Source organism: Verticillium dahliae, genomic scaffold, assembly GCF_000150675.1.
Source record: "Verticillium dahliae VdLs.17 supercont1.12 genomic scaffold, whole genome shotgun sequence".
Lineage (NCBI taxonomy): Eukaryota > Fungi > Ascomycota > Sordariomycetes > Glomerellales > Plectosphaerellaceae > Verticillium > Verticillium dahliae.
The window spans coordinates 901,912-926,133 of NW_009276943.1; the positions used below are offsets into that span (position 1 = coordinate 901,912).

Sequence of the window (24,222 nt, forward strand, 5' to 3'; positions counted from 1 at the left end):
TTTTTTTTCTTACAGCGATCCACCCCGCTCTGGCAGTTCGATTCGTGGTATGGCCTCTCAACGACACCAGCGACTGGACAGGTGATCTCAGACACTCAATTACAATCGATGAAAGGAAACCCGAGATCCGGCCCCAGAGGCGAACGCTGAACGCCCTGACCACTGTCTTCATGTTTCCCTTGCCAGAGCAGCGCCGACCTCTAATACAGCCCAGGGAAAGCCTCATCATCAAAACGATACCCACCTTCGCAACCGTGTTCTCTTGGCCTGGGTTTGGGAACTATCGGCCAACACACGCAAACACTCGTACCAGTGAGGGCCATGTTAGTGGTCATCGGAGGGGCAAGACAGGGCGGCCGTGAGCCCCTGCGTTCATGCCAGCCGATCAAGCTTTTCCCCTCCAAAGCTCTTCATTGTTCGTAATATATGAAATGGAAATTGTCTTGTTTATTTCTCTAAGGAAACGAGAGGTCGCACAAGGAGCATGTTCGATGTGACGGTATTTCGGGCGCTCGCCGGCATTGGGGATAGCAGGACGCGGCGCGGATGATCCAGGCCACGTCCCAACTCCTTTTCACCGCGTGCCCCCTGTCAATAGCAGCGCCGTGGCCTGGTCTTAACACACGGCCGACGCTGACGACTCAACCCAACGAACTTCCGCGCGGTCCCTCCGCCGGCGGTCCATCGCAGTTGCCAACCCTGTGGCCGGACCGGGTCTGGGACGGATGTCGACCAACAACTGCCTTCTTCAGCAGGTGAACTTCGCGATGGCAGACTTGCCCGTTGGTAAACTTGCCCGATGAGAGGTGAGCCGTGGTCGTGCAACCTCTTTTTTTTGTTAGTGAACTTGCGTTCTGCGCGACGGGGGCGGTGCGGGAATCTGGCGTTCTGAGTCAAGCTGCCGCGGAGGACCCAATCAGCGGGCTCAGACAGGCGACGATAAGGGGGGGAAGGCGGGGGCTTAGTCTCATGAACCGCTATACGCCATCGTCTGGTCTGGTCTTCAACAAGCAGCAAGAGTGACTTGTGCAACACAGCGTAAAAGGGAACGCCGACTGCCTGGCACCTCTGTTGGTCCGACAAAAGGGAACCAGAACGCCACAGCACCATGCTCCTTTCTGCAGCTCGCCGCCATCGCCGCACTTCCCTCTGAGCTCCGACTCTGCGTGTGAGGTGTTGCTTTGGAGTTGAAAAAGGGGCGTATCGGGGTTGACCGGCCAGTGATGGTGAAGGTGTCGATGGGACCATGGGATCATGGCCTCCCCACCAGGCCGCCGCGAGAGTCTCTGTCTGACAGACGAGTCATATGTCAGCAAGCTGGGAGGGCTTGCTGTCTTTGAGCATTCCATCATGGAAGAACAACGACGTTCGGAAGCTGAATGAACGCGCAGCCCGGCCAAACATGGGGCACCACGAGAAACAAAACAATATGAGATATCCACCGTGGCAGGGCATATCGACACCATTGGCACTGGAGGTTTTTTTTTGAGTTTCTTTTCCCTTCCGCGTTCCCCATCCCTCTGCTGTAACTTGAATGGATTACATGTACCTCGTCAAAGCAGGCACCTGCAGGCAAGGGGCCCAAAGGCTACGGGGAATAGGAATGCGAGCTCCTTCGTCATCTCTCGGCTGTCCCTGGGAAGAAGAGCTAATTGATGATGGTCAGGCTTGCACAACCCAAAGGTTCCGAGCTGGTCGAGCAGCGCACAGGGCGATGAGCGCTGAGCGTTGGGAAAAGGCACGAGCGGCGACGGCTGTTTGCTACAACGACGCCCCAGATCCCCACTCGGGAAACGTTTCTACCACACCCTCCCTCATCCATACCGTCCACATCTACATCCACCGGGCGCGCCAGGCACAGGCACACGACAAGACAGGACAGGCACCTTTTTGTCCATGTCATGCCTGCCCTGCCGGTCCTGTCTGTCCGTGAATAGTCTGTCCTTCCTACCTGTACCCTCCTCCTGCCTGCCCTGCCTGTGCCCCAGCCGGTCGTGTCCACTCTCGCCTATTCATTCGGTACCACACACCACACCCTGGGCCCGAGGTACCTCCACCCCCCTTTCTTGCCTCTGCTGCCCCGTCCGAAATGCAACGATGGTACACGCTGATGCTGGCCCAGTGGCTGCCCCCTTCCTTCCTTCCCTCTTCCCATCTGGTGCCCCCCCTTCTCCCAATGCCCCTTCCCTGTCGATTCCCTGTGTCCCACCCACGCACACACACCACGGTCACGGTCGTGGTCACGGCCACAGCTCAGCGCCTCTGGCTTCTGCTCTGTTCTCCTCGCTGATCCCACCTCTTCCCTCCCCTTCCCGTCTCTCGCACTCATACCCTCCCTCAACACCCCCCCCGTCAAAAATCATTAAACCCCAGAGCGTCCTCCATTTCTCAAACCCTTTCGAGATCTCCTTTCCTCAAGACTTCTCTTTTCCTCTCTCTCGTTTCTCTTCTCCTCCACTTTCCTTTCCCCTCCCCCTCAGACGGTCTCCCCCCCCCTCTTCGGAGCCGCACACCCCTCCTCCCGTTTCCATTCCATCTCATCAGGAGCTCACCCCTCGCTCCTCTGCCGAACCTCGTCAACGTCTCAGACACGATCCGTCGCACGTCTCGTCCATCATCGCGGATCCCGCCGACGACCCTACGACCACACGAGCCCATTCTCAGAAGGCCGTGTCACGATCTATTTCGACAATCCCAGAGAGCTGAGCTGAGCTTGTGCCGCGCCTGCCCAACCCTCGGCCACCTGTTGAGAGCTTGTTCATTCCTTCGTTCTGCTGCTGTCCGTTCCAGCACACGTCGTTTCGCTCGACACCCTAATCCAGACCACTCGGTCCATTGTTTCGCGAACCACGTTATCCCGGCTTCGATCAGCCATCAATTACAGACTACCGCACCAACGAAGACCTTGACGGTTCCACTCCGCTGTGTGCGTGTGTACAACTTTTTTTTTATTACACGGGCTGGACTCGATTTCATATACAACCAACACAACATCCTTCTGTCCCGTATCGGCAGCGCCTTTTTCGCGGCAGACTTCTCACGTCTCCACGCCATCACGGTCTTCATCTTCCTGAATCGACCGCAGCACCCCCCTTTTCCCGCCATCGAAGTCTCTTGACAACAGGCATCTCATCGAGACCCAATTGACGAGATCAGCTTCGCGAAAACAAGAGCTGCTCTCTCGCCAACCGGTTCGACGCGACCGTCAACCGCCGTCCGCAAGAACCAATTGGAGCACCGGCTTTCACAGCGGCCTCCTCCACAAATCCAAATCTCACAACACCATGTACTCCCAACAGCATGCCGCCGCCATGGCGCCGCAAAAGCCTGAGACCTTCATGCTGAGCACCGAGGCACAGCAGGCATTGCCCCATGACGCCCAGGTCGCCCTTCAGCAGGTCGACAACCTGAAGTACTTCCTCATCTCTGCTCCCGTCGACTGGCAGCCCGATCAGTACATCCGCCGCTTCCTTCTGCCCACGGGCGAGTACGTCTCGTGCGTGCTCTGGAACAACCTCTTCCACATTTCGGGCACCGACATTGTGCGCTGCCTCTCCTTCCGCTTCCAGGCCTTTGGTCGTCCCGTGAAGAACTCCAAGAAGTTCGAGGAGGGCATCTTTTCCGATCTGCGCAACCTCAAGTCCGGCACCGATGCCTCGTTGGAGGAGCCCAAGAGCCCCTTCCTCGACTTCCTGTACAAGAACAACTGCATCCGCACACAAAAGAAGCAGAAGGTCTTTTACTGGTATAGCGTCCCACACGACAGACTCTTCCTCGATGCTCTGGAGCGCGATCTGAAGCGTGAGAAGATGGGCCAGGAAGCCACTACCGTCGCCGTCAGCGAGCCCGCCATGTCGTTCCAGTACGATTCGTCGCAGTCGCTCTACGAGCAGCTCACCAAGGCCCAGCAAGCCAACTCTTCATCTTTCAGCGCCCAGCAGCAGGTGTCGTTTCCCCAGTCCCAGTCGACCTCGCCCGTCATGAGGGCGATCGACTCGATGCCGCCTCCCCAGATGATGCCTCAGTCAGTCCCCCCCATGGGCGACGGCCTTGAGTCCATGGTGCCTTACGGCGCCATGCAGATGCCCCCCTCTATGCCTCCCTCCATGCCTCAGGGCATGCCTCCTCAGATGCCGCCTCAGCAGATGGTTAAGCGTGAGCCCGACTACGGTCGTCCTCAGTACAACCAAAACGGCATCCCCGTCAACCAGGGCCACCAGCGCCACGCTTCCATGCCCGCGTACGGGCTCGAGTACTCGCCCGCCCCTTCATTCGTGTCGTCGCAGTATGAAGACTACAGCAACCGCGGCATCTCGTTTGAGCCCATCACCCCTCCCCAGCAAGCTTTGGGCTTGACGGCTGAGCCGGCCTACATTGCCAACGAGGAGACTGGACTGTACACTGCCATTCCTGACCACATGGTCGGCGGCAACGGTCTGAACGGCATGATTCAGCTGCCTCCCTCCAACCTGGCTGGTGCTCAGTTCTCGCGCGGTTACGGTGCTAACAATGTCTATTCTGTCATCGAGGGCTCGCCCACGTATAAGCAGAGGAGGCGACGCTCGTCCATCCCTCCTTCCATGTCCGCCATTGCCGCTGCCACGGCTCAGGCTCAGGGACAGCAGCAGCAAGCTCCTACCCACAGGCCTTCTGAGCTTCGCCGCTCCGTCTCCGCCTCGGTCGGACCAGTGCTGGAGGGTGATGAGTCGGCAGAAAACTCCCCGCCTGGCCTCACCTACAGCACGTCTGCCATGCATCTCATGAACCAGCAGCACAAGGACGTCCTCGACATGTCTCGTCACGGCACGCCGCCGTCGAATGTGGATGGTAGCCCGGCGCTGAACCCAATGGCGCTCCAGCAGCAGGACTTCCCTCAGCTGACAAGCGAGGACATGTCGGCTGATGGCTCCATGGGCGTCTCGCGTGCTGTCATGCATGGTCCCAATGGTGCCGTCCGCCGCGCGCGTTCTGCTACCGTCATGGAGCTCGGCCCTTACCCCCAGAAATCACACTCTTGCCCCATTCCCACGTGTGGTCGCATCTTCAAACGCTTGGAGCACCTCAAGCGGTAAGGTCCAATTTATTTCATTTGTCATATTAAACGACCTGCCGTGAATCTGACCAAATCATCCAGACACGTGAGAACACATACACAAGAAAGACCCTACATCTGCCCTCATTGTAGCAAGGCGTTCTCTAGATCAGACAACCTAGCACAGTATGCCCCTACTTTTCTTAAATGTTTTTCATTTGTCATTTCTTTTGTCAAACGAAACTTTTGCCACGATGCTGTATGGCTCTCCCCGACTCCGGGCCAACTCAACAAATCCGACACCCACCCTCAATCGCCACCACGTCACACAGCCACCATCCGACACGAAATAAAAAAAAGCATATCAAGCAGCATTGACTAACGATTGTTTCCTCACAGACACCGACGCACCCACGAACGTGGCGAAGGCATGGATGGTCCCGTTAACTTCTCCGGCGAGGAGGAAGAGGACTACTCCGGTGAAGACCAGCTTGGCTCTCTCGAGGAGGCCTCGCCCAGCTCCGAGAACGCCTACATCACTGCGTCTCTCAACAGTGTCGCTGATGGCCAAGTACACGGCAACGTGGTTGCGCCTCAGACCTTCAACAGCCTCCAGACGCTCAGCATGCCCATGACGCTTAGCCAGCCTGCCATGCACAGTGGCGCCATGTGAAACGACGATGACCATGATTGGAGCGGGCGCTTGATCTGCGGAGGGCGCGGACAAGCAGCGGTTTTCTCGGAGTTCGGTGGGTTATGCTGGGCCATTTCGTTTGTCTTACCTCAGCCAAGGCTGGGGAGAATACCTGGGCCCCTCGGCTCTTTCTTGAGCGATTTTATTTCAGTGTTTTATTTCTTATGTCTCTTTCACGACAAAGGAGGGTGCTCAGCCATATAGAGGGCATACCTCGCAGATGCGCATGCAGTGGACCGAGAATTCACGCATGGACCAGACGGTCCCACGCGAAGGGGGAAAAAAGTCGCCCTTTGTATATATAGTCCCATTTTTCTTTCTTTCTCGGTCAGGGACCGGACCCTGATCAGTGGGCGGAAGTGATACCAGAGGATGAGAAGAGAGGAACTGGGTCATGTCTACTTGAGAGGAACTGGCCGCAGTCGCTTCGTACAATGACGCACACATATTCGACATGTTCATATCAGATATCGTTCAATTTGACCAATATATGATGTCTGCTTCTTCGACGACGGTCTATGCAGTGTAATGAATCAATGCGCTTGGGAATAGGATGAAAAAAAAAGCCACCAGCTGACTAGGGCCACGACGGTAAGAGGGCGTTCATGATTTGTCGTAACAACCGTCTTACCGACCTCTCCTCCCCCGACCACCAGATTTGCCTCCCCTGCCGCCTCTGCCCCCACCACTACCCTCAATATTCCGCACGTCGCGATCACTGAGCTTGAGCTCGGCGCCGCGCATCCTGCCGACCTCGGGCCCGTCCAGCGCCCTCTCGTGGCGGCCCTTCTTCTCGGCCTTCTTGACGGGCGCCACGCGCTCGAGGACGACGCCGTTTTCGCGGGCCTCGCGGCGGCGCTTGTCCTCGCGCGCGTCGCGCGTGGCGGTGATGCGCTTGCGCATGGCCATGGGCATCTTGGCCTGCGTGAAGAGGGAGGGCGACTGCTTGGCGAGGGGCGCGCCGGCGGCGGCGAGGGACTGGATGCGCAGGTCGGTCGTGCGCTGGCGCAACTTGCCGGCGGCGAAGGGCTTGGCGGCCGCGGCCGTGGAGGCCGTCGTCGGGTTCAGGGAGGCGAGGAGGTGGGACTCGGAGAGGAGGCGCTGCAGCGCAATGTCCTGGGCGCGAAGCGTCGACTCGTCCGGCTCATCTGACGGCGAGGGTTTGGCGGGCGGCGGTGGCGGTTTGTCCGTCTGCGTAGGCGGTCGTGAGGACTGCCTCTTTCCGTCAGCATGTGTGTTCTCAGCATCATGGCCTGCGTGGATCCTTGATTACGGCCAAACAGAAGGGGGGAACCACGAAGGGAGGCAAACGGACCATGAAGGCTTTGAGTTGGCGTTTCGTCATGCCGGCTGTTGGGTCGTGGGGCTTCGAGTCGGTGTGGTCGACGACCTCGATTGCCTGCTCGGCTTCGTCCGCGGACACGCCGTCCCAGTCTGAGTCGACCTCTGCATCGTCTTCCAGAACCTCTTCCGCTTCGGGCTCGGCGACCTTGGGCTTCTTCGTCTCGGGGAGCGGCGCGAATTGGGCCTCGAAATGGCGGCGGAAGATTGCTTGGGCTTCTTCTTCTGAGATGGCCGGCTCTTGCGCCTTGCGCGACTTGCGCTTGCCGAGGACGGAGGGCATCTTGCTGGCCTGGCTGGTGGGGGTTGTGGTGGAGGTTTGGAGGCGATGGTGATGGGGTTTCGCCAGACTGCGGTTTGGAAATTTCTCCAGCTGTCAGCCTGATGGGGAGGTGGGGGAGGTCGAAGTCGCCTGGACTGATGGTGATTGGCCACAAGGACCTCAAAGTGAGACTTGAGCGCAGCCTTATGCGTGTTCAGGGGTCTGATAAGACAATAGCGAGGCGGGCGGGGAGACCCGATAAGAAATTTTTCGATGTGAAGGCTGCAGCTCTCGCTGTCTCTCTCTGTACGGGAGATGCGTGGTGTTGCATTTCGTCGTCGTTCATTTTCAACCGACAACAGCCTGCCCCTGTCAATCGCCCAGGACTGTCGACCGATTACATACCCGGAAACCGAAAACACAAAAGAAAATCGAACGAACTTCACAGAAATGCCCACGATGAAGCGCAAGATCGACCAGACTGAAGAGCCCGAGGTGGCTGCGACACCGACGAAGAAGCCCTCCGAGACGAAAGCGACATGGGACAACCTGGGCCTGTCCCCAAGACTTCTCCAAGGCGTGGCTCAGCTCAACTGGCACAACCCCACAGATATCCAGGCCAAGGCTGTGCCTCTCGCACTCGAGGGACGTGACATCCTCGCGAAGAGCGGCACGGGTACCGGCAAGACGGCCGCCTATGTTCTGCCCGTCCTCGAGAAGGTCCTGCAAAGGAAAGAGAAGGAGGCCAAGGGGGCCGCCGCCGCCACATCGGTCCTCATGCTCGTTCCCACGCGAGAGCTCGCCGACCAGGTTCACAGGTCAATCGAGTCGCTCGCGGCTTTCTGCGCCAAGGATATCCAGGCCGTCAAGCTCACCGACAAGGTCTCGACCACCGTCCAGCGTGCGCTCCTCTCCGCAAACCCCGACATTGTCATCTCGACCCCCGCCAGGGCGTGGGACAACGTCAGCTCATCCGCCCTATCGCTCGCCAACCTCACCCATCTCGTCCTCGACGAGGCCGATCTCGTGCTGAGCTACGGCTACAAGGAGGATCTTCAGAACGTGGCGCGGTCGCTGCCCAAGGGTGTGCAGACGATCCTCATGAGTGCGACGTTGACGCCAGAGGTCGACACGGTCAAGGGGCTGTTCTGCAGGAACCCCGCGCTGCTCGACCTCGAGCAGCCCGAGGCGGAGGGCGATGGCATCACACAGTTCGTCGTCAAGTGTGCCGAGGATGAAAAGTTCTTGCTCATCTACGTCATCTTCAAGCTGAAGCTGATCCAGGGCAAGGCGCTGGTGTTTTGTCACGACGTCGACCGCTCGTACAAGCTGAAGCTGTACTTTGAACAGTTTGGCATTCGCAGCTGTATCCTGAACGCGGAACTGCCCGTGAACAGCCGTCTCCACGTGGTAAGTCGAACTGGTCGTGCGGTTATGGAGCATGCTTACTGACGTTCACCAGGTCGACGAGTTCAACAAGGGTGTGTACGACATCCTCATCGCGTCAGACGACAACGAGGTGGTCGGCGACGAAGGCCAAGAGGACGAAGGCGAGGAGGAGACGACAGAGGAGCCGAAGAAGGAGGCCAAGAAGTCCAAAAAGACCCAGCAGCAGCAGCAACAGCGTGCCTCGCGCAAAGACAAGGAGTATGGCGTCTCCCGTGGCATCGACTTCAAGAACGTCGCCGCCGTCATCAACTTTGACCTGCCCACGAGCGCAAAGTCCTACACCCACCGCATCGGCCGCACCGCCCGCGCCGGCCAGCGCGGCATGGCCCTGTCCTTCGTCATCCCGGCGCAGCACTACCGCGGCCACCCGCCCTCGTCGGTCGAGTCGGCCGAGCACGACGAGAAGATCCTCGCGCGCATCGAGAAGCAGCAGGCCAAGAAGGGCAAGGAGGTCAAGCCGTACCACTTTGACATGGCCCAGGTGTCGGCCTTCAAGTACCGCATGGACGACGCGCTGCGCGCCGTGACGCGCGTCGCCGTGCGCGAGGCCCGCACGAGGGAGCTCAGGCAGGAGCTCATCAAGAGCGACAAGCTGAGGCGCCACTTTGAGGAGAACCCCCAGGAGCTCGCGCACCTGCGCCACGACGGCGAGCTGCGCGCCGCGAGGATGCAGCCGCATCTCAGGCACGTGCCGGACTACCTGCTCCCGGCCGATGGCAAGAAGGGACTGACGGCGGACGAGGTGGGCTTCGTGCCGCTGAGGAAGAAGAATGACCGCCGCAACAGCAGCCGTCGGGCGGGCGGGAAGAAGAACAGCAACAGGGTGTTCAAGGTCGGGAGGAAGAAGAGCGACCCGTTGAAGTCGTTCAAGGCCAAGGCGGCGAAGAAGTAAGAGCGCCCACCCAGGAGCTCGGCGGGTGGGCTTTTGGTGTGGATGGCTCAGGTATGGGCAGGGTCAGATACCACCGATAATGCATTACATGGATCAATGGAGCTCAGGCGTTTCTTCTTCTCTGGTGAATCTTACTCTTCCTCAGGCCTGTTGTGTGTTGCCCTCAAGTGTGACTCGAGAACAGCGGCGTGATTATTACTAAAACCTTCAACCATGCCGACTTGGGTGCTTCTTATGTAGTTTGTCATGTTGAACCACACAGCAGAGTCGTGCCCAAAGCAACTGGCAAGACCACCCTGGCGCCAGACTAGGGCTCTCTTTCAGATCAAGGACGAAATGGAGAAAAAGACGGCAGCCGATGTCACAAACTCGCTTTCTGGTCAAGACGCAAGACAATCACAAACCGAATAGCAAGTGAGGGACACAAATACATTGAGGTATATGGGGCAAAAGACAAGAAATAGCTTTCTCGCCTTCTCCCACAGGAGGAGGTCGACAAAAGCTCTCATCACGCTCGTCACTCTCATCACATGCTGGACAGGACCAGATCCCGCCCCTACCCGTAACGCCAGAAACCCCGTTCTCCTGCGAACAGGAGAGCCCGCACCAACGAAAACCAGACGTCAAAACGTACAAGCCGGCCCACCAGCCAGCCTAGCCCTACCGCCCCTTGGCCTCGCCGTCCACAAAGTTCAACGCCTCTTCCGACGAGTAGACGTCGATGCTGGACGCCTTGTTGCTAAATGTGACGCCATAGCACTTGTCCGCGACAAGAACAATCTCGGGCCGGAAGGTGGTGCAGATGAACTGCGTGCCGGCCTCGTCCGAGATACTCTGCAGGAGGGCCGCGACAGCGGTACGGTACTGGGCGTCGAGGTTGGCATCGACCTCGTCAAAGATGACCATGGGGCTGGACTCGGTCTGCTGTAGGGCAAAGATGAGGCAGAGGGCGCAGAGACCTTGATCACTGTTAGCAACAGGCACCCATATGGAGATGGGGAACGAGGACTTACTCTTCTGGCCACCACTGAGCTGCTGGATACGCTGCTGCTCGTCCAGCGTCTTGGAATTGAACGACACGCTGATTCCGACACCAGTGTAGTTCTCGACGTTGCCGCGCTGGACGTCATCCGACTCCTCCGGGTCAACCTGGCGCTTGTCGGTGCGTCGCTGGATAACGAGGCGGCCGTGACCCGCGGGCACGAGTTTCTCAAAGATGGTGGCAAACTCCTTCGACACTTGTTTGAACGTGCGTTCAATGGCTTCGTCCTTGCGCTCGTCGAGATGCTCGATGAGTTCCTTGATGGAGCGTTGCGAAGCATCGAGCTCGGTGCGTCGCTTCAACAGCTGGTCCTGCTGCGAGGTGAAGCTGTTGTACTGTTCGAAGGCCTTCTTGTTGACGTGCTGGTACTTCTTGAGGGCGTTGCGAACCCGCTTGAGCCTCGAATCAATCTGTTATTGTCATTAGTCATGTGCAATTGTAGCCATCGGGAAAGGCTGTAGCTTACCTGCTTCGAGTCCAAGTTTTCGTACTTGCTGAAGTCGTCTGGCAAAACGCCGAGGTCACGGATGGCCTTCGCGGCATCCGCTGCCTGAGCACTGTAGACTGCCTTCTTTGACTGGCTCTTCTCGATGAGGGTTCGTTGTTTGGCCTCCTTGACAGATATCTCTTGAAGATGCTGCTCGTTCTCAGCCTTGCTGGCTTCACGGCGAGCAACCTTGCCGCTCAGCTGCTCGATCTGAGTCTCGGTCTCCTGGAGCTTGGTTTCCACCTCGTCCGCGACCTTCTGCAGCCTCTTGAGCTCACGCTGCGCCTCTTTCAGGTTGCCCGATGGCCCGGACACCGTGTTCTCGATCTCTTGGCTGATGAGTTGGTTCAGCCGCTGTTCAAGGTTCTCGCTGATGTTGGCCTCGAGAATCTGCTTGCGGCGCTCGACCTCGCCCCTTTGTCGACTCGTCTCATTCCACTCCTTTTGGAGTTCGTCGACCTGTTTCTCCAGCTCACTCAGCTGGCGCTCCTCGGCGGGCGAGAGTGCCTTCTTGAACTCGCTCGAGAGTTCGGCTTCGTGAGCAGCCAACGTCTCTGTGAAATCCTTCATGTTCTTCTCCACCTTCTCGCGGCGTTTGATGGCGGCCTCGAGATGCGCCTTCTCCCGCTCCAGGTAAGCGTGCTTGCTGCTGAGCTGATTTCGCAGCGGGTCGAACCCGCCCTGGAGATGGCGGAGCTTTTGCTCGGCCTTTTGAAGCTCGCCCATGGCCTGTGTGATCTGTTGCCCCTTCTGTTCAATTCGATGGCCAAGCTCTTCGAGCTGTGACTGCAGATGCTCGTGCGAGTCACGCGCCTGGTTCAGCGCATGGACTGCTTCCAGGCGCGACCTTCCAGGCTCTATGTAACCACCTGTCATGGCACCTCTCTTGCTCGCCTGATCACCCTCTGGAGTGATGGCATCGACACCGTGACTCCTCGCGTACTGGGTCGCGATAGCCAGGGTGCGGCACACGACAACCTTGCCGAAGACTTGCTGAAAGGCCTTCTCGTACTTGGGGTCGTATCTGATCTTGCTGAGCAAGGGTACGGCGTCCTGTGACCTGGGAAGATTGACTTGGCGCGGCCTCAGTTGGTCGAGCGGCATGAAGGTAACACGACCACCTTTTTGCCTGTTCAGCTGTTCAATGATGAACTCGGACGTCCGCGAGTCTTGCACCACATAGTGGAACAGACTGTTTCCAGCGATCTGCTCGGCAGCCAGGCGGTAGGCCTCGTTCACCTCGAAAAGCTCCGCCAAAGTACCGTATGCACCGGGAATGTCCTGCTCACGTTTGAGGCGGCGAATCGTCGCGAGACCACGTTTTGTAGCGCCATCCATCGAGTGGCCCAGCCTGTTCTCGGCATCGTGCTTCTCATGCAGTGCTGTTTCAGTCATGTGCCTGAGCTTCTCCTCGTCGCGAGACAGCAGCTGCTTTTCGTCTTGCAAGCCATTGAGGACGTCCCTGGCCTTGGCGGCGTCTTTTTCGAGATCGTCTCTGGCGCCGCCGAAGCCTTCGAGTTGCGATCTCAGGTCAGCCATCTCAGCTTCGAGCTGCTGAATGGAGTTCTCTACTCGAGTGACATCTTCAGCAGTGGTCAGCTTGTTTGCCTTTTGTGACATGATGTTGGCGCGCAGGTCCTCAATTTCGTCTCTCAACCACTTGTCCCTCGCCGCCTTGTTCTTAAACTGAGAGCTGCGAGTCTGCTTGTTGTAGAGGCGAGTGCGAGCGGCCTCAGCAGTGTCCATCTGCAGTCGTATCTCGTTCTCCTTCTTTCTCCGTTCAGCATAGACAGGCGTGATCCTCTCGAGCTCGTGTTTGCTGTCCGCCATTTCCTTGCGCACGGCCTTGAGCTCGGCGTCGTGTTGCTGCTGCGCCTGCGCCGCCGCTGACTGCCCGTCGAACAGGTTCTTCACCTTGAGCTCGGACACGGCCTTGTCCTTTGCCGTCTTGCGACGCTCCTCGTCCAGTTGGCGCCGATCGATCTTGAGAAGGTCCATCTCGCGCGTCAACTTGGTGATCTCGGCGTCGAGCTTGGCAATGGTCCTTTCGGCATCCTTGAGCTCGTTGCGGATCTGTTCTGTGCTCTCGAGGCCATTCTGGCGCATATTCTCGATGCGCTCGAGCTGGCTCTGGAAGGCCTGTTGTTCCTGGTAGTACAGGGCGTACTCGAGACACCTGCGGTCCCGATCCTTGTCCTGGAACCCCCGCAGCTCTTCCTTTTCCTCCTCGAGCTCGGCGAGTCGCTCCTTGATGTAGCCGAGCAGCTCGTCAATCTTCTCCCTCTTGTTGTTCGTCTCGTTCATAATCTTCAGCGACTCGGCGCGACGGGCCTCGTACACCTGGGTACCGGCGACCTCCTTCATGAGGTTCAGCCTGTCGGATTCCTTCATGTTGGTCAGGGCGCTGACGCGACCCTGCGGCACAATGTAGTAGGGGTTGGACCTCGAGAAGCCGGCAGCCTCGAGCAGGTTGATGACATCGTTCTTGGTGACGACCTTGCGGTCGAGCGAGTACTCGTCCTTCTTCGAGCCAATGGTGCGTCGCAGGATGAGCTCCTTGCCGCCGGTCGGGAAGCGGTCGTCCGAGTTGTCAAAGATGATCTCGACGTAGGCCGACATGACGGCAGAGCCGGAGCCCTCGTGCAACAGGCCCTGGCGCTCCTCGCGGCTCATCTGATTATAGTTGTCGCTGAGAACGAACCGGATGGCCGCGAAAAAGTTGCTTTTGCCGGAGCCATTGCGGCCGACAATGACGTTGGTACCGGGGGAGAAGGGCTCAATGACTGTTTGGTCCTTGTAGCTGTGAACACAAGTCAGCGAGACGGGTCTCAGGTGGCTATCGGAGAGGGGTGAAGGAGGAGGGGGGGTAAAAGGCGCGAACCTCTTGAAGCCTTGAATGATGATCTGCTTGATGTACATGGTGGAGGTCGGCCGGCGCGCCTGAGGAGGCAGCCGATATCGAGCAGTCGCGTCAGTTGATGGGTGTGGTGATGTAGGCGCCGACTTGGTGGTCTGATTGCGGCTTCGTTATGGTGCGCTTGATGCGAAGTCTCTGGTGGATTGATAGGGTTGAGTGCGACGCGTCGGGGCGCGATGGACAGAGTCGCGAGCGCAGGCGCAGGCGCGTGGGTGAAGTTGGTGCGTGCGTAGTGGATGCAAATTGACTTCAGCGGGGTCGTACAGTAGATACACAGTTCGCCTACGGATCTTTACACAGTATACGGCTGGAGTCTGAACACGAAGACACCCATGAACAGAGCCTGTCATGGCGACTCGTACTCATCAATCATATCACTCGTATTACCGTGTCGGAAGGACATGGGCTGGTCCATCGACGGGTGACACGCAAAGCAGGGGTCGGGGCAGCTTCCTGATGGCTGGCTGAGTCAATGGAAACTCTCACCGCAGTGTGGCTTCCCATCGAGTTTGCATGCCCACATCATTCTACATAAAGCCTCGGTCCCCATCTTGTTGGGAAATGCACATGCAATCTACAAGCCATAGACGGTCTAACATTGATTCAGAAAATGCGAGCAGCTTCCAAGTATTGTCGAGCGGATGTAGATGGACGGATAGCTTTCCGCTTGTGCCTGATCGCCGCGGCGGGCCAATTTATCTGGCTCGATCAGCCGATCTATATGGGTAGGTTTGGGACTACCACAATGCATCAATCGTCAGCGTGGTTTCATCCGCCAGTTATCCTTGCTGGCATGGCTGGCAGAGGTGAGTGACCAAGTATATCGACACAGCCTCGTTTGCCGTGTTGTGGTGGTGATGTGTCTCCAATCACAATGGAAAGGCCTTTCCAGGGCTTCCGGTCCTTTTAGGACTGGCCGTTGACTCGGCCGTGTGGATCATGATCCAGAGCTTTGGGGTGCATGGACCACAAGACGACGTGCAGATCTGCGACCTGCCGCAGGTGCCGACATGAAATCATCATGTCGATGCCCGCTCACGAGGACGTGGAATAGTCCAAGAATTCTCTTTGTTCTTATTCAATCTTGTACTGATACGACTGGCATTCGGCGACCCATGCTCGACAGGTAGATGGAATGCCTGTCGGATGGGCCTGTCCTGATTGATGACAGGCGTTGGAATTCTGGGGGCCGAAGTGGTAGCAGGGCCAGAAAATTGACGTTCCGAGACTGATCCGCGATGGCGTGCCACTGGGCCGCACTGGGATGCCTTGAATGCCGCTTGGGGACAACCGGCGCTGCCCTGAACCCTCCTAGTGTGCGCCAAGCTTTCCCGTCCTCGACCCCACGCCGCTGGATGCCACGTACATCAGTCTGGTTTGACCACGGGTCTTGCTTCGAGCTCGCTGGGATGTGCACAGGTCGGCTGCATCTGGCTGCATCGTATACCGCGGACGACGGTCACCAGTACGGGTCGTTGTGCTTCTGAAAGTGTTGGCAAGGTAGTCCTGTCGCGGCGAGTGGTGGGAGCGTGCCTGCGAAGTACCTTTCAGCTGCAGAGATACATTGGGTGTCGGTAGGGCGGCACACAAAACCATCTTGCCGGGTCAGTCCGGAGCCAACGGATGTTCCAGCAGCACCCAAGGCAAGGCTGCAAACAGCCTATTGCAGCGCATGTGTCAGGCTGGCGAACCTGGACGGGTTGCACATGCAGGCAGGCGAATAGGCAGGCGAACAGGCAGGCAGATAGATGACTGCCTTCTGAACTCCGCAATAGTAATCTTGTGTGGGAACAGAACGCGATGTGACCAGGAAGCACCTGAGAAGCTGGAGGGGACAAGTGAGGGTCAGAGTTTGAATTGTTGCAGGTACCTTCGTCAGGGATGAGAGCCATGGTGCCCCTGGACCCAACCTCCACCATCTGCGATGAATGAGTGAGGTCAAGGAGCTCCACCTCGAAAAAAAGGGACAGGGCCGGGTCCCAGCAACGCAGGAGCCCCGTCGCCGATCATGCTCACCATCACGGCAGCCCCGTTGGCTGCAATGATGGGCGTAGCCATGCGACAGGCCAACACCCCCCGACTGCCCCATGTCGCGCCGCGATGCGATGCGATGTGGTGCGGTAGGTAGTGTCAGTCAGAAAGTCAGAGTTTGATGGACGATACCATGGGTGCATTGGAGTCACGGCTGATCGGATCGTGTCAGCTTCTGACGAATGTGCATCGACTGCTGGGGAAGAAGAGAAAAAAAAAGCAATTGCATAAGATGGTAGAAGGGGGGGGGGAGGGGGCCGTGAGATGGAAGAGAAAGATCAGAGAGAAGATTCAGGAAACGCAGGTGCTATTGTGATAGCAAGACCAGGCAGGCAGGCAGGCACAGGCGCAGGTACTGTACAGGCACAGGCAGACAGAGGCAGCATGTCCTGTCAAAGCCAGGCAAGGAAGGAAAAAGAGAGGCAAACCAACAAATGGCAGGTGGGCCTGGGGATGACGCTAGCCTGTTAAGCGAGAGCAGCCGCGGTGCACGTTGCGTGAAGGAACGTCCATTGGTCTTTGGACTGCTCCACGATCAAAAGTATAAAAATACTACCCAGATACCTGTGCCATATTTGACTGCTCCTCCACCCACCCCCCAAGTCCCGGCCACTTGCTGTCGCTCTTTTTCGCGACTGCTGCACCAATCCCCACCTGCTGGCAGCTGCACCCGACCCCGATTGCGACCACTCAACCGCGACATCACAACCCAGCTATAGCTATATTCATCCATCATCAAGGCTACGACGCTCGAAAGACAGACACATCGAGATCGCGCATCGAGAGGTTGCAAAAGTATCATTCCGGCCCAATACTTGCGACCACCAGTTTTTTTATGATAGGTAGCACTATGGTGCTACCTGCATGAGCGTGCTTGGCTTCCTCTCGCGACGCGACAATACCTGCTTGGTACTTTCGTTCAAACGACCACAAACTCAGGTAAGCCACCCTTTTCTGCATATCCCCGTTTGGCCCTTTTCATTCCTACCTCTGGCCTTTGCCATTGCCTACATACAACCTCAATATCTGCATATACCTGGTTATTACCATTCAATCCGCAACGCTCAGCATGAAGCTCACACATCGACACCAGGTAGCCTCATAGAATGAAGATTTTCTGAGTTCACTCAAAAGTCATCATGGCATCAAGGTATGTGCTTCTCTTCAACGGTTATCTCTATGCAGGCGCTAATCAGTAGCCAGACTCGACCGGATCGTCACGTGAGTTCATTCGCGTTCAATGCTCTCAGAAGCAACCCCCTCTTCATGAGGGTCCGCTTCTCCTTGCACCCAGAATCCTACCTTGGAATTCATCTAACACTTTCGCAGGATCCTTGAGACGGGAAGCACTCGTCTCATTCGTGACACGGCCGTGAGCCAACTTGCCGATTGGCAGAAGCAGCACCCAGACGAGCTCTTCAATCTTCTTTCTAGGGTCGTTCCGTATCTTCGTCATAAGGACTGGGAGACCAGGTCAACAGCAGCCAAGGCCATCGGCAAGATCGTTGAAAATGCTCCCTTTTACGATCCCAATGAGGACGAGGATGATGTTCCACCGCCAGCGCCCAAGGACGATGAAAATGGCGCGGTGAAGAAGGAGGAGGAGCAGGACTCGTCCTTCGCACAAGATGAGCTGTTCAAGCTGGACTCACTTAACCTCGACAACATTCTGAACTTTGGCCGCGAACTGGTCAGAGGTGGCTCCGTCGAGTACAATCTGGCGGCTTTGGACCCCCAATCTCGACTTGCTCACCAAAAGAAGACGTTGAACGGACGGCTCGGACTTCTAGGTCGGAGATTTGAGGACGAGGAGATGCCCATCGTTATTGAGAAGGATCCCAGTCCATCGACACCACACGATCACAGCAATGGTAACGGCCTGTCACGGAGCGACAGTAATTCTGCTGGGCAGGGCCAGTCCACAGAAGAGTCAGGCTTGAGCACACGACAACTTAACGTTCTGAAGCGCAAGCGGAAGCGAGAAGCCCAAAAGGCTGCCAAGGGTGGATTTGGTGATTTGTCCATACGGAGGACGGCCACTGCAGGCTCCGAAGGCCTGGCAGACGATACCCCTATGCCCGAGGCTGAATCAAAAAAGAGCGACTACTTCAGTCTAGAGCGACCCGCAGATGTTGACGAGGACACGAAGGTTGTCAGCGAGTTCAAAGGCCCCGTCTTGCCCATCAAGTCGGAGCTGGAAGCCGAGGACACCATGGAAGGCACAGAATGGCCCTACGACAGGTTGTGTGACTTTCTCAAGATTGACATATTTGATCCTACCTGGGAGACACGGCATGGAGCGGCCATGGGCCTTCGCGAGGTCATTCGAGTACATGGCGCAGGTGCTGGCAGGATGCGGGCCAAGTCGCGCCAGGAGAACGACAAGCTCAACAAAGCATGGCTCGATGACCTCGCTTGCAGGCTGGCTTCTGTGCTGATGCTCGACCGCTTCACAGATTACAGCTCGGACATGTCTGTTGCCCCCATTCGGGAATCTATCGGACAGACTATGGGTGCAGTGCTTCGCCACGTTCCGCCAGAGTGTGTGCATGATATTTACAAGGTCTTGTTCCGCATGGTCATGCAAACCGACCTAAGCGTCGGCAAGGTCTGGGCTGTTTGCCACGGAGGCATGGTTGGTCTGAGATATGTCGTCGCAGTCAGGAAAGACTTGCTTCTCGAGGACGGCGAGATGATTGACGGCGTCATATCTGCAGTCATGAAGGGTCTTCAGGACCAAGACGACGATGTGCGTTCCGTAAGCGCAGCCACACTACTACCCATGGCCCAGGAATTCGTCACCATGAGGCCTGCCGCCATCGATGGCCTCATCAACATTGTCTGGGGCAGTCTGCAGGATCTAGGTGACGACCTCAGCGCCAGCACAGGCAAGATTATGGATCTCCTTGCCACGCTGTGCAGCTTCCCCGAGGTGCTGCAGGCCATGCAAACATCCGCCGACACAGATGAGGAACGGACTTTCAACGTTCTTGTCCCCAGACTCTATCCTTTCCTCCGCCACACGATTACTTCAGTTCGACTTGCTGTTCTGAAGGCCCTGATGACCTTTATTGGATTGGAAAAGCAGCGCTCCAGTGGATGGCTCGGAGAGAAGCTTCTGCGACTCATCTTCCAGAACGTCTTAGTCGAGAGGGATAGAGAGACTCTCAAGATGTCCCTAGAGGTCTGGTCGTCACTCATCACATCTCTCGCCCAAAATCCTACAGAACTTGCCGACGCCGCGTCAGTCGAGCCCATGATGCAACTGGCTCTACACCCCATTGGCGTGTCTCGCAATCCTATTCCCATGAACGCCACGCTCTTCCAGAAACCCTCAGGTGGCACATATACTAATGCCGCTATGCCCGTGGCTCCAGTCAGGAAAGCGGCCTCGCCAGACGGAGAACGGGCATCTAAGCGTCGGCGGAAGTCCACCAAGGTCGACGACGCTCCTGTTGCCACTCATACTCACGACGTCGACGGCCACATGATGCAAGGTGATGTCGACCTTGTTGGCATGGATACCTTGATCCGGTCGAGAATGTCAGCTGCAAAGGCCATAGGCTTACTCATGGCGCACATTCCTGTCGACAGGCTTGCCGAATACGAGCAACATATTCTGCCTGCTCTTGCTTCGCCCTACTCGTCGACAGAGCTCACGGCATGCGTTGTCATTGAGGAATACGCAAAGAACTGTGCTGGCGAGGTCTCGCCACGCTTCACCAAGCCAGTGCAGAGCATTATCGAAACGGAACGACCCTCCCACTACAGGGATCTAGTCAGCTACATGCACCGTGTGCGGTCTCAATGCTCACAACTGCTTAACATGTTTAGAGATCATGGCAAAGTTTCGAGCAGCAAGCTGCCCACCCTTGCTGTCGTCGTGCAGGGCGAGGCAGAGGCTGGACCTGGCGCGTTCTCGGTCGCCGTGGCCGAGAAGGTCGTCAACGAGGACTTCGATAAACTCAAGAAGGCCATGTCACCCGGCCAGCGTCTTGTTGCAAGTCAGATGCTGGCTGAGTCCCGAGACGTCACGGCCACAGCTATTGCGGATGCAAAGTCAGCAAAGGACGCCAGGGATGTGCGTGTCAAGGCTGCCGCTGCCTGCGCACTTGTCGCCATCAAGGCGCTGCCGAAGAAACCTAGCCCCCTCATCAAGGGCGTCATGGACAGCATCAAGACCGAGGAAAACCAAGAGCTTCAAAGCCGTTCTGCCAACACAATCGCAAGACTCAATTCAGCTTTTCACGAGATGGACGCAGGGCCCTGCTGAGAAGGTCGTATCGATCTCGTCAAGTCTCCTGCGTTGAGGTTGCCGAAACTCCCGATTTCCCGTACACGCAGCCAAGACGAATTGCATTCTTGTCAATGCAGAAGGAGGAAGATAGGGTTGACCATCCTGACGCCGCGAAATGGGCGAGGGAAGCCAAGGCAGCACGCATCACGCGGCGCGGTGCTAAGGAGGCTCTCGAAATCCTGTCTAGGAACTACAGCGCCGATCTGCTCAATACCGTGCCTGTCTTGAGGGTGTTTATGGAGGAGCCTCTTGTCAAGGCCTTCTCGGGCGATCTGCCCGCCGAAGCAAAGAATGCTGAAGAGACTTTTGGCCAGGAGATTGTGGACGCCATGTCCCTCATCCGAACCCTCATGCCAACTATGGACAAGGCGATTCATCCCTTCGTCATGGACATGGTGCCCCTGGTCATCAAGGCGCTGCATTCCGAGCTCTCCGTCTTCCGCTACATGGCAGCCAAGTGCATGGCCACGATCTGCAGCGTTATGACGGTCGAGGGCATGACCGCGCTTGTGGAAAAGGTCTTGCCCTCGATCAGCAACCCTATCGACCTCAACTTCAGACAAGGCGCGATCGAAGCAATCTACCACTTGATTGCTGTCATGGGCGACGCCATTCTGCCATATACCATCTTCCTCATCGTGCCCGTCCTGGGCCGCATGAGTGATTCGGACAATGAGATTCGTCTCATCGCAACCACATCGTTCGCTACACTAGTCAAGCTTGTGCCTCTCGAGGCTGGTATTCCGGACCCGCCAGGGCTGTCGGAGGAGCTACTCAAAGGACGAGATCGAGAGCGTACATTCATCTCCCAGCTTCTCGATCCCAAGAAGGTGGAGCCGTTCAAGATCCCAGTTGCCATCAAAGCTGAGCTGCGCTCTTACCAGCAAGATGGTGTCAACTGGCTCAACTTTTTGAACAAGTATCATCTGCACGGTATTCTCTGTGACGACATGGGTCTCGGCAAAACGCTTCAAACCATCTGCATGGTTTCCAGCGACCACCACCAGCGCGCTGAAGAGTTTGCGAAGACTGGCGCCCCCGATGTTCGGCGACTCCCTTCGTTGATCGTTTGTCCGCCTACCCTTTCGGGTCATTGGTCACAGGAGCTGCGGACCTACGCGCCCTTCCTGACCGTGACAGCATACGTCGGCCCGCCTAGCGAGAGGAAGGCTCTGAAGGACTCGCTCGACAAGACGGACATTGTCATCACCAGCTACGACGTGTGTCGCAACGATGTCGACATCTTGGCGCAGTACAACTGGAACTACATCGTCCTTGATGAAGGCCACCTCATCAAGAATCCCAAGGCTAAGATCACCATGGCAGTCAAGCGGTTCCCCAGCAACCACCGATTGATTCTGACGGGAACACCCATTCAAAACAACGTTCTCGAGCTTTGGTCCCTGTTTGACTTTTTGATGCCGGGGTTCTTGGGCGCGGAAAAGGTCTTCCTCGACCGATTCGCCAAACCCATCGCCGCGAGTCGCTTTAGTAAAGCTTCATCGAAAGAACAGGAAGCGGGTGCGCTGGCCATTGAGGCCCTGCACAAGCAGGTGTTGCCCTTCCTATTGCGACGTCTCAAGGAGGAAGTGCTCAACGACCTGCCGCCCAAGATTCTGCAAAACTACTATTGCGACATGAGCGATCTGCAGAGGAAACTCTTTGACGACTTTACCAGAAAGCAAGGCAAGAAGCTCCAGGAAGAAGCCGGCAAGGATGACAAAGAAGCCAAGTCACACATCTTCCAAGCTTTGCAGTACATGCGCAAACTCTGCAACTCGCCAGCTTTGGTCATGAAGCCAGGTCACAACCTCTACGACGACACGCAGCGTCTGCTGAACAAGCAGGGCACCAGCCTCGAGGACCCAGCTCACGCACCGAAGCTGACGGCTCTACGCGACCTGCTTGTGGACTGTGGTATTGGCGTCGAGGGAGCCGAGTCAAACGATCCGTTGTACCAACCCATCAAACCGCATCGTGCACTGGTGTTCTGTCAGATGAAGGAGATGTTGGACATGGTCCAGAATACGGTTCTCAAGAGCATGCTGCCCAGCGTGTCCTTCCTCCGACTGGATGGTGGCGTCGAGGCCAACAAGCGACAGGCGATTGTCAACAAGTTCAACCAAGACCCCTCGTACGACGTCCTTCTCTTGACGACGAGCGTTGGCGGCCTGGGTCTCAATCTGACAGGTGCTGACACTGTCATCTTCGTGGAGCATGATTGGAACCCTCAGAAGGATTTGCAGGCCATGGATCGCGCCCACCGAATCGGTCAGAAAAAGGTCGTCAACGTGTATCGTCTCATCACCCGCGGTACGCTTGAGGAGAAGATCTTGAGTCTGCAACGGTTCAAGATTGACGTGGCGTCGACAGTCGTCAACCAGCAGAACGCAGGCCTGTCGACGATGGACACGGATCAGATTCTCGATCTGTTCAACATGGGCGACACCGGGCCAGGTCTCATCAGCGACAAGCCGAACCCGATGGAAGGACGAGAAGAGGACATGGTGGACGTGGAGACGGGTGATGTGATCACAAATAAGCCGGGCGGCAAGAAGGCCTGGATGGACGATCTGGACGATCTCTGGGACAACCGCCAGTACGAAGAGAGCTTCGACCTGGACGGCTTCCTAAAGACGATGCAGTAGGACATGGCTCGACGGTACGGCGAGGGACACCAGTCTTGCCGGGAAAGGAAAGGAAAGGAAAGGAAAGGATGAATGGAGTTTTCTGGGGTCAGGGGCCCGTGTTCGTGGAGAACCAAAGGGTCGGCGCTGTTGCTCCTAGCTCTGCTTGAGAGGGATTGATTGCTTTTGATTGTTGGCGTGGCTATTGTATGTACCAACTGTAACAATGGACGGGAACGGGGTGGTGGCGAGCGATATTTTTGACACATCCGTGGACGATGCTTAGCATGGCTTATATCAATTAACGTAATGATGCGAGAGCTGCTCGCAAAACATGGGAGATGAAACCGGACCACTGCGTCTCGTTGATTTGCACCTTGACATTCACAGGTCTCAAGTGCTTCAATGTGAAGAACTGGGTTGCGATAAGATAAAGGTAGTGGTGGGGTACGAGCCTCACTGCCTGCTCTGCCGTCACAGTACCCCGCTATGGGTTTTGGGAGGTGCCGACCGAGAACCTTCCATGACGGCTCCTCCTCTTGACATATCTCTACCGAGACCACGAGGTCGAACTCATCACGAACAAAGAATCGAGCAAACCCGCGAATATGCCCGTCGACTACAGCAAATGGGTAAGTGCCTTTCTCTCCATTCCACGGCCCTCCCCCAGGCTTTCCGACGGCAAACTGACGGAGCCCCCCTCGTGGTGCAGGACGCGCTGGAGCTCAGCGACGACTCGGACATTGAAGTGCACCCCAACGTCGACAAGCGGTCCTTCATCCGCGCCAAGCAGAACCAGATCCACCAGGAGCGGCAGCAGCGCAAGCACCAGATCGAGACGCTCAAGTATGAGCGCGTCATCAACGAGGGGCTGATGCGGCGCATCTCGGCCCTGCTGTCGGCGCTCAAGGCGCACGCCGCCGTGGCCGAGACGCGCAACCCGGGCGAGGTGGCGTTCCAGGCCGTCCTGGAGTCGGCGGGGCGGCCCGAGGACGACCAGCCGCCGCCGCGGCCCGCCGGCGTGCACACCGAGTCGGAGCCGCTGCCGTCGTACTCCAAGATGATGGCGACGCTGCTCGACCAGGTCAGCAAGAGCCTCGACGAGCGCGGGCTCGCGGACAACCGGTACCAGGGCATGATTGACGGCATCG

The 24,222-nt window shown here is 57.2% G+C and overlaps 6 protein-coding genes across 6 annotated transcripts in view; 4 read left to right on the forward strand and 2 right to left on the reverse strand.

The window, feature by feature from the left end:
- Positions 1 to 3,284: 3,284 nt before the first annotated feature.
- Positions 3,285 to 5,705, forward strand: VDAG_06555 (transcription factor steA; the record flags this gene model as incomplete). Its single annotated transcript, XM_009658933.1, has 2 exons — positions 3,285 to 5,068; positions 5,432 to 5,705. The coding sequence occupies 2 exons, from the start codon at positions 3,285 to 3,287 to the stop codon at positions 5,703 to 5,705; spliced, it is 2,058 nt and encodes a 685-aa protein (XP_009657228.1).
- Positions 5,706 to 6,353: 648 nt separating this feature from the next.
- Positions 6,354 to 7,350, reverse strand: VDAG_06556 (uncharacterized protein; the record flags this gene model as incomplete). Its single annotated transcript, XM_009658934.1, has 2 exons — positions 6,354 to 6,938; positions 7,042 to 7,350. The coding sequence occupies 2 exons, from the start codon at positions 7,348 to 7,350 to the stop codon at positions 6,354 to 6,356; spliced, it is 894 nt and encodes a 297-aa protein (XP_009657229.1).
- A 438-nt stretch (positions 7,351 to 7,788) lies between these two features.
- VDAG_06557 (ATP-dependent RNA helicase dbp9) lies at positions 7,789 to 9,670 on the forward strand (the record flags this gene model as incomplete). Its single annotated transcript, XM_009658935.1, has 2 exons — positions 7,789 to 8,739; positions 8,792 to 9,670. The coding sequence occupies 2 exons, from the start codon at positions 7,789 to 7,791 to the stop codon at positions 9,668 to 9,670; spliced, it is 1,830 nt and encodes a 609-aa protein (XP_009657230.1).
- A 660-nt stretch (positions 9,671 to 10,330) lies between these two features.
- On the reverse strand, positions 10,331 to 14,118 carry VDAG_06558 (chromosome segregation protein sudA; the record flags this gene model as incomplete). The annotated part of the gene is made up of 4 exons (XM_009658936.1): positions 10,331 to 10,629; positions 10,684 to 11,122; positions 11,179 to 13,999; positions 14,081 to 14,118. The coding sequence occupies 4 exons, from the start codon at positions 14,116 to 14,118 to the stop codon at positions 10,331 to 10,333; spliced, it is 3,597 nt and encodes a 1,198-aa protein (XP_009657231.1).
- Positions 14,119 to 17,286: 3,168 nt separating this feature from the next.
- VDAG_06559 (TATA-binding protein-associated factor MOT1) lies at positions 17,287 to 23,422 on the forward strand (the record flags this gene model as incomplete). The annotated part of the gene is made up of 3 exons (XM_009658937.1): positions 17,287 to 17,342; positions 17,477 to 20,355; positions 20,445 to 23,422. The coding sequence occupies 3 exons, from the start codon at positions 17,287 to 17,289 to the stop codon at positions 23,090 to 23,092; spliced, it is 5,583 nt and encodes a 1,860-aa protein (XP_009657232.1). The 3' UTR covers positions 23,093 to 23,422.
- A 257-nt stretch (positions 23,423 to 23,679) lies between these two features.
- The window catches only part of VDAG_06560 (Hsp90 co-chaperone Cdc37), a gene marked incomplete at both ends in the record, with an annotated part of 1,658 nt that continues 1,115 nt past the window's right edge, over positions 23,680 to 24,222 (forward strand). Inside the window, 2 exons of the mRNA XM_009658938.1 lie at positions 23,680 to 23,703; positions 23,784 to 24,155. Coding sequence (XP_009657233.1) covers positions 23,680 to 23,703; positions 23,784 to 24,155 — 396 coding nt within the window. The remainder of the gene's footprint in view (positions 23,704 to 23,783; positions 24,156 to 24,222) is intronic.